The sequence below is a fragment of the Pollicipes pollicipes genome, unplaced genomic scaffold (genome assembly GCF_011947565.3).
Source record: "Pollicipes pollicipes isolate AB1234 unplaced genomic scaffold, Ppol_2.1 Scaffold_4740;HRSCAF=5597_pilon_pilon_pilon, whole genome shotgun sequence".
NCBI lineage: Eukaryota > Metazoa > Arthropoda > Thecostraca > Pollicipedomorpha > Pollicipedidae > Pollicipes > Pollicipes pollicipes.
The window spans coordinates 39,637,659-39,646,244 of NW_023596545.1; the positions used below are offsets into that span (position 1 = coordinate 39,637,659).

Genomic DNA, 8,586 nt, shown 5'->3' on the forward strand with positions numbered 1-8,586 from the left:
AGGGGCACTACCCGGTGTCATTATAAGTCATAACTTATCCGGTGGTTTCACTAGAGTAATTTTTTGAAATGTGTCCGTGGGTCCCCTGACATACTCCTTTGAAACGAAACCATGCATCTATAACCATCGACCCAAGCGCTGCGATGCGCTAATGTGTACATCGGTCGGCTCCAGTGGGCCCGTTATGTAGTCTCCGGCGCACTGTTCGCACGCAGCATGCATAGGAGAAAAAGGGCTGATAGCATTTCTATTTGATTCTCGCAATCGGATTGGTTCGTCAACCAAACCTCTCACTGGAAGCACGGGACAGGATGTAACGTCAGCGTTGCATTTTAGCAGCATATTGTAACCAGCTATTTGTACGCCTCAGTCGCGTCGTGATTGACGGCGTCCTTCACAAAAACAGCGATATCGAGATTCGGTGTGGGGGCATATAATGGCGTTTGTTGTGCGTGCGTTAGGGACGGTTTTGGGTGATATTGATGTTGAGAGGTGCCAACGCGGTTGTGTTACGAATGAGTTGTGATGATTAACCCTGCATGAGGGGTCGCGTCTGGTAATGATGGTGTGTTTTATTGCGCAAGCAATACAATACTTCTGATAAATTAATCGCAGCAGGTATGTGAACAACATTTTATATTGCAGGTCTAGGGCCGTACTATCAGCTATAAGGCTTAGTACTGTGGGATTGAATACAAGATAGCTGTTGGCTGCCTAACTTGGGAATGAGACATTCCTAAACTTGTAGCTGGCAACCTAAAATATGTCTGTCATCATGATCAATTGTGTACAGGATGAGACACACACTCTGTTAACCTTGTGCATCTCTCATGTCTAAATTAGCTTATGTATCATTGCACCTATGGTCTCTGAAGGCAGTATGATGTGGTTAGTCATATGTGCTTGTCTGTCTGTTTGTTGGCTTGTTAACAGAAAGATTAGAACAGGTTTTGTTGAAATTGACACACATGCATGTGTTGCAGTGCAAAAGCATTTGGTAGTTGTAAAAACCTGGGAGGTACCTCTACCATCATTCAGCACCTGGCCAACTACCATATCTGTTATGCAGAATGTCTATGCAACATTTGAACACTGACCCCATGCTTGTATGTGTGTGAAGCTCTGGTCATCCCAGATCATGCAGAATTTTCACAATTTTTATGGAGTAATTTTTTATTGCTTATCCCTGGAAGTGAACTTTGCAGGATGACAATTCCATGGAGCATTGCCTATCTTTGGGCTGATGTTGATGCAAGCAGTGCTTCAAAATGTGAGCACTTTGATTTGCAAGGTTCATGCACTGAAACTTTAGTTGTACATATGCACACAGAATATGTTTGGTGTAATACACATTTTTTGTGCAGTCTAAAGCTCACATTTTTAATATTCCAACCAGCGCAAACAAAAATGATCAACTAGTAGCTCACTTGGATTATCTGATTTTGCTTGTTGATAGCAAAACACTGAATATTGGTTGTTCTCATAGCAATAATAAAATACTCAACATCTAATAATGTTATTGTGATATGCCATGTAACATTGCACTCAAATGACATTTTCCAAAGCTGTCATTGCCTGCACAGAAGCCTAGCAATCAGCCTGGGCCCTGGTATAAAAATCATGGGAAGGCTCAACCCCTCGGAGCTCATGGTTGCAATTCCACCCTTTGCTGGTGCAGCAACTAGCAGAAATAGTTTGAAGCATAATGGAACTGCTATGTTAGGATATTAGGTGCCTACAGATTTGCTTGTTTAGTTTTCTCCTCACTAGAAGTGAGAATTAAGCCAGCATGGATGAGACTACCTGTAGATTGCACATTTGCATAGATTGGCAGGCATAGAGCTTGGTGCATCAAATTCTTTTCATTTCCACTGACCCACTTAGCATCAGTATGCTGACAGAGGTAAGGTATATGCATGGTCTGATATGAGAGGGTTTCTGCTGACTATCCACACCATTTCTCTGTCAGGTGTGTTAACAGATGTTCCCCAAGTAGTTGAAAGTAATCATTTGTCATAGGTGGGATCAGTTATTTTGTGTGATAGCATTTTGCATGTTAGTATTCATGCATGTTTTTCCACTTTGTGAATGTAAGCATAATGTTATACTTCTGCCTTGGGTAGTGTTCCCAATTTTGAGCTAAATTCCAAAGTATGATCTAGTCTCATGAAGCTAAATTGAGCATAGGAAAGTGAAGGTAACAGAGTAACACAAACTGATGGTCAGCAATGTCATAAGGCATTAATGGGGCTTGAGTCCCTGTCTGGCAGCAGGTAAAAGCATGCATTGAAAAAGTAAGGTATTGAGCTGGTGCAGGATGATAATGTATAAGTGTAGGATAGTTCAATATGTGCATGGTTAAGTAATTTTTATGGTAGTGAGGGATGAGACTGGTCAGTCATTGACCAAACCATTTTTGATGCATATTTTAACAAAAATATTTAATCCAAACCTTCTGAATGGACATATTTCTAGGATCAGAACTCACTAAGCAGTGCTTGTTTTGTAAGCCCTGACCCCCACTATCTAATCGCGCAGTTCTATGTCAGTGGCAGAATTTGGTGGCAAAAGCCTGCCGTCCGTCATGGTCCGTCCGCCCTCTGACATCATCCGACCTTTATCGCGGCCGCTGCCGCCAGCCGCAGTCCATATCTGTCAGGGGCAAGTAGTGAGCGCCTGAAGCGGCCGATGCCGCGACGGCTGGGTAAATCGGAACGTAGGCGCTCTAGCCGGTTGAGCACTGGGGGGATAAAAGGGAATCAGGACTAGCTTCTGCTTCTCATCTGCAATAGAATATGGATTCAAAGTTTGTTGGTGTTGCCCACATCAAAGCTAAAAATTGCACTCTGGGTTGTTCTTCGATGTCGTTGTATCTTCTCAAGTCTGTTTTATCGACCACAAAATTAAATGACCATCATTTGGGTGGTGGGCTGTACTGCATGTGGCCCATCTGTTATTCCCAATCATATCATCTGGCTATTCCCAGCCACATGGTGTGGTAGCCATGCCCTGGTGTAGGGTTTTGACTGTGCCGCAGTGTTGCGTTCCATACTTGCCATGGTATGCTCCAGTCGTGTTACTGTGCAGTGTTCGACTGGCCAGAGCGGCGGAGCGTCTGTCATGTTCCAGCGTTGTCACAGTGGCATGTCTCAGCCACGTGATGATGTCCTCTTTCAGCCGTGTCGTGTCGTGTTGCAGAGCTGCGGCGGCCGCTGTCCGTCGGCCGTGCTGCGGGGCGGCCATGGCGTCGGCCATGCAGCAGGTGGTGGTGGTCTGGGAGTGGGAGAACAGCCAGCACCGCTGGCGGCCCTACAGCCCGCAGGTGGTGCAGCTGCTCGAGCGCGCCTTCTCCAAGGGACTGAAGTCGGTGTTCCTGGGCGACGCCGAGCCGCTGCTCTCCAACTTCTCGGTGCACATCACCAGCCTGCGTCAGCTGTGCGACTCGTCGGGTGAGCGGTCAGCTGTCAGCCGTCGGGGGCCTGTCAGGTCAGGTCAGGTCAAGGCGGGGTCACAAGGGGCGCTGGCGAGCCGGCTCCGTCCGGGACTGGACAGCGCCATGGTTGAGACCTGTCTTCATGGGATAGCTCCTGCTCACAGTGACATGTCGGGCTGGCCGCAGGTCGGGGGCTCATTCAGAGGTACCCTCCGGCCGTCTACAGTGGACTGACATGTTTTCACCGCGCGACTCCCGTGCACACGCGGCGCGTGCCGTGCACACCCGTCCACGCCGTCGCCCCAGCGTCAGCGTCCCGTCCACGGGCGCCGCCCAGCCGCCGCGTGACCGTGCGCGCGTGTGCGCGTGTCGGCAGACCGGGAGATCGCGGTGCGGCGCCAGTTCTACCCGCCGAGCTCCCCGGCCGGCCGCGGCGCCGTGTGGCAGTGGGCCGGCGACACGCCCTCCGAGTGGCACAGCTACGACATGGACGTCCAGTGCCTGGTGGAGACCGTCTGGTCCATGGTGGGTGTCTGGTTGGCCAGTGATGGGTGGAGACCGTCTGGTCCATGGTGGGTGTCCGGCCGGCCAGTGATGAGTGGTAGCGATGCTGACACACGACGCTGGGGACCTGACCCGTGCGGGGTTGTAGGTTGCCATCGGTGTCGGTGGTTTCGCTTACCACAACGGACCGTGCGCTATCGCCGTTGGGTATATGACATCGCGTGTCAAGAGCTGTCCTTGTCTAACAGAATCAAGGATTGCGTGATGTCGTTGCTCGATGCGTCTGACGAACGGGTGCCTAGTGATTGCCGTCGAAGGGCATGGACTCCAGTGCTGGAAGTGTGGTGTTGGCCGCTGCAGGTGTCCGCCTTCTTCCCCAGGCAGGGGACCACGCCGTGTGCTGACCTGCTGTCTTCGCCTTTCTTGTTTACAGGGCGAGCAGACGGTTGACGTCAGTCACGTGTTCCCGCACCTGCCCTACATCATCAACTTCTGCAACCTGACGCAGGTGAAGAAGACGAGCGGGTACGTGCGCCAGCTGCGGCGCGCCCAGCAGGCCGCCTATCCGCTCACCAAGGTGCCGGCCGACGAGTTCGTCTTCCAGCCGCCCACGCTAGGTGAGCGCCGCGTGGACCCCGCACTAGCGTCCCTGTGGGGCCGCCGGTCAGCAGAGGTGTCCCAGCGGCACCGGCCGGCCTCCACCGCCGAGGACTTGTCATCAGCATATAGCGGTGTAAGCCGGGATGTTGATTTCGTTTTGGTTACCCGTTTGCTTGTTTCGTTGCGTTCCGTTTTCGCCCTCGGTTGCTTCGGTTTGGCTGAGTTCCGCTGTGTCCCCTGTAGAGGAGATTCGTCGCCCGCCAGCCACCTCCAAGAAGAAGGACAAGAAACGCAAGGACAAGGACAGCAGCGGCACCAAGAAGCTGATGAAGCAGCTGACGCGGCTGTCCAGCCGGATCGCCGACTCGCTGGACCCGGACGCCGGGCCGGCGAGTCGGCCGAGTCGCCGCGAGAGCGGTGACTCGGCCTCGGTGGCGTCGGGCGGACGGCCGCCGGCGCCCGGCAGCCGGCCGCCGGCGCGCCCGCCCGACGGCCGCCGGCTCAGCGTCGCCACCATATCCACCTACATCAGCCAGAGCTCGCACAGCTCCGGCCGCAGCGTGTGTCTGATGGACACCAACTACCGGGACGACGGTGAGCGCCGCTGTCGGAGCGCAGCTGCCGACGGCGGCGAGGCGCGCCGGCTGGTGACATTGGCGAGGCACGGCGCTGGCGACGGTGGGGGGGGGGGGGGGGGGGGGGCGGTGCGGGGCAACAGTGGTGGCGGTGGGGACGGCGGAAACGGTGGGGAGGGCGGTGCGGGGCAACAGTGGTGGCGGTGGGGACGGCGGAAGCGGTGGCGACGGCGGAGGTGGCTGTGGCGTGGGACTACGGCAGTGGTGGAGATTGGGAATGCCACCATGAAGTTACTAAAATTATGCAAAAAAACAACAACAAACAAACAAGGAAAATAAACTGCTAAGAAATATGTAACGAATTATCATGGATATACAAGAAGGCATTTCCTTGCATGGGTATGGCTCGAATGATACGCGAAGTTACTGATAGCAGTACACTGAACCACGAGTATGCGCTTTTCGGTACAGTTAGCAGCGTGGGCGGTAGCCCGGCGATTAAGTGATCAGTTGTATGAAACAGTTGTCAGTAAGCGGTGGTCATTCACGTAGCCAGCGGGGCGAACCGGTGTAGATTGGCGGAGTTCGGCCCTGGGAGAGAGGGGGGGGGGGGGGGGGGGTCCGGTACCGCCCGGTGATGCGCGGCAGGTTAACAGCGGGAGCAGGGCGTAAGGGACTCCGCTGTTGGAGTATGCACGTGGGCTGCAAGAAATACGATACTCTGTCCTTGCGACACCCTCCCGCGTGATGTTTTGTGCTAGATATGTGCGTTCGGTTTGTGTTTTGTTGCTGCTTTGGTGTTGTTGCGTTAATATTGTGTTATGCATGGTGCGAAGGTACGCTTGTCGGTAGATCTTGGGTAGCCCGCCGCTGATGAAAAGTCCCGTTCGGTGCAGACGTGACGCTGGAGTAGCTACTGCTGATGTATACGCCGGGCGCAAAATGACTAGGGCAGTGGACGCGCCGTTAGATCCCGATCAACAGCAACAATGATGTCCCGTTATGTGATGACAGTGGACCGGCTGCTGCTGTACTCGTGTGCCTTGCAGTTGTGACGTTGGACCGTCTGCCGCGTATGTACACGTCCTGCACCGTGCAGAGGTGACGCTGGCCCAGCTGCTGCTGGTGAACACGTCCTGTGCCATGTAGAGGTGACGCTGGCCCAGCTGCTGCTGGTGCACACGTCCTGTACCGTGTAGAGCTGACGCTGGCCCAGCTGCTGCTGATGCACACATCCTGTACCGTGTAGAGGTGACTCTGGCCCAGCTGCTGCTGATGCACACGTCCTGTACCGTGTAGAGGTGACGCTGGACCAGCTGCTGCTGATGTACACGTCGGTGGTGCTGCCGACGGTGGGGGTCGCCTGCTGCATCTGCCGGTACATGCTGACCGAGCCGTCCAGCTACGGCGACGACCTGGTGATCCAGCTGAACGGCTGCCGCCACGCCATCCATCTGGACTGCCTGCGCGCCATGGTCGAGAGTACAAACCAGGTGGGTCGACGCTCCCCACGTCGCCCCTGGGACCGCCGCCGCCGGATGTCGTAGGGCACGGCCCCGCGCCGCGTCGGCTCGGTTCCAAACGGGAGCGCAGCGGAGATGGCCAGGCAGGTGGTCCTTGTTCAGGCGCCCGTCATGTGTAGCTGTGCGACCATCGGAGTTTTAAGGTGTCACATTCCTGTCTGGCGTGCGTTGCGGCCCGGGTCGCGGCTGGCTGCGAGCTGAACGCGGTGGCGGGCCGCCGGTGTGTGCCGCGCCGTGGAGACCCGACGGACCCGTGCGGCGGATGTTCCAGGTCCAGTACCTGCAGTGTCCCGCCTGCCAGTCCATATACGGGCGGAAGGTGGGGCAGCAGCCGCCGGGCAGGATGTCCACGCGCCGGCTGCCCATCCCGCTGCCCGGCTACGACTGTGATACCATCGAAATATCATACATGTAAGTCGAACACCAGACGCCTGTCGAGTGATACAGTGCGGTGGTGTTTGAGTGCAACCCGGATCAGTGGCTGCCTTCCGTGTGTGATGCTTCTCCAGACGTTCCGATGTCGGCGTCCGTGCCGCCGGGCTTGGTCGGCTCTGCCAGCCCGTTCCGCTGAGGGGACAGCGTCGGACGTCCGCGCAGGCCCTCTGTGCGCTCGCGTGCTATCCCGGGCGGTGACTCACCTGGGTTCTGGCCCCCTGTGTTGCCCCTCTGTACGCTCGCGTGCTTTCCCGGACCGTGGGTGACCCTGGCCCTGACCTCCTATGCTGCCGTTGTGTACACTCGTGTGCTCTCCCGGGAGGTGGCTGACCTTGGCCGTGACCTCCTGTGCTGCTCCTCTGTACGCTCGCGCGGTCTCCCAGACGGTGGCTGGCCCTGGGGCCGCCTCCGCGTGTGTCAGACCGGCACGGCGACTGGACCGGTGCGATCTGTGACGGGACATGGCGTGACGCCCCCGGGGGCCGGCCCACAGGATCTCACCGGGCATCCAGGGACCGGAGCACCCGCACCCGGGCCGGCCGTACAAGGTGCGCGGCTTTCCGCGCATCTGCTACCTGCCCAGCACCACGCAGGGACGCAAGGTACGGCCGAGATGGGCGCGGCGGTGCGTGTCCGCTGACCAGCTGTGCCGGCCACTGCTAGCAGGCGGCATATTTGAACGCGATGCGTTCTGGTCCAAAATTGTCCTGGGTTGGGGTTGAACGTAATGCATTACGGCACATCTCATCACGTGGACCGCAGCTTTGACGTTTAATTTAATGTAAAGACAGGTCACGAACCGTAACAACCTCCAATGAATGGCTTCAGGGAGCGTTGGTGTAGCGCGCTTTGCCTTGCTAAATAAGTGTACTGGGTCTGTTGGACCAACAACTTAACCTTGACGGAGTTTGGCATAGGCGTGTGGAATCTTCAGGATTACTGCAGCAGGGCGGTGCTTATAAACGTGTCGTGGGCCTCAAGCCGATGGTCGGATTTGGCCATTGACCGACCGACATCTGCGTATGATGGGGCTGGCCGCGCCTCCGACTGGCGCGTGCCGGGGCGTCGCCGACGGAGGCTCTGACCGGCGCGTGGTCTAGGGCGTGGCTGCCTGCGACTCCCAGTGAAGTTCATTGGGGCGCGTGTGCGCGCGCAGGTGCTCCGGCTGCTGGAGGAGGCGTGGCGGCGGCGGCTCATCTTCACCGTCGGCCCGTCGGCCACCACCGGCGAGCAGGACGTGGTCACCTGGAACGAGATCCACCACAAGACAGAGCTGCACGGCAACGACAGCGGCCACGGCTACCCCGACCCCGGCTACCTGGACAGGGTCACCGCCGAGCTGGCGCGCCATGGCGTCCAGTGAGCGTGGCGCCGGCGAGGCGGCCGTGACGTCACTGGGACGGCGCCGCGCGCGCCGGAGACGACCGGCGATTTCGTGCTGAGTAGGGGACGTTACGCCAGAGTCGTGCCATACGTGAGCGATTATGAACGGTTCGTGGTTGACAGAAGGCCGTGC

At 56.7% G+C, this 8,586-nt stretch overlaps 1 protein-coding gene across 2 annotated transcripts; it reads left to right on the top strand.

The window, feature by feature from the left end:
- Window positions 1–313: 313 nt before the first annotated feature.
- On the top strand, window positions 314–8,571 carry LOC119099493 (protein deltex). Of its 2 annotated transcripts, XM_037222649.1 has the most exons (9): window positions 314–618; window positions 3,199–3,449; window positions 3,810–3,958; window positions 4,371–4,554; window positions 4,781–5,131; window positions 6,412–6,605; window positions 6,907–7,046; window positions 7,564–7,672; window positions 8,227–8,571. In XM_037222649.1, exons 2-9 carry the CDS (start codon window positions 3,242–3,244, stop codon window positions 8,431–8,433), a joined length of 1,542 nt encoding a protein of 513 aa, XP_037078544.1. In that variant the 5' UTR covers window positions 314–618; window positions 3,199–3,241; the 3' UTR covers window positions 8,434–8,571. The 2 variants fall into 2 exon arrangements, with proteins under 2 accessions (XP_037078544.1, XP_037078545.1); XM_037222650.1 differs by lacking the exon at window positions 4,781–5,131 and having other exon boundaries at window positions 315–618.
- Window positions 8,572–8,586: the final 15 nt, after the last annotated feature.

Coding starts and splice junctions, on each gene's coding strand:
- LOC119099493 (XM_037222649.1), top strand. CDS start 3,242: ATGGCGTCGGCCATGCAGCAGGTGGTGGTGGTCTGGGAGTGGGAGAAC. Junction 6,606..6,906: donor TGGTCGAGAGTACAAACCAG/GTGGGTCGACGC, acceptor CGGATGTTCCAG/GTCCAGTACCTGCAGTGTCC. Junction 7,673..8,226: donor GCACCACGCAGGGACGCAAG/GTACGGCCGAGA, acceptor GTGCGCGCGCAG/GTGCTCCGGCTGCTGGAGGA.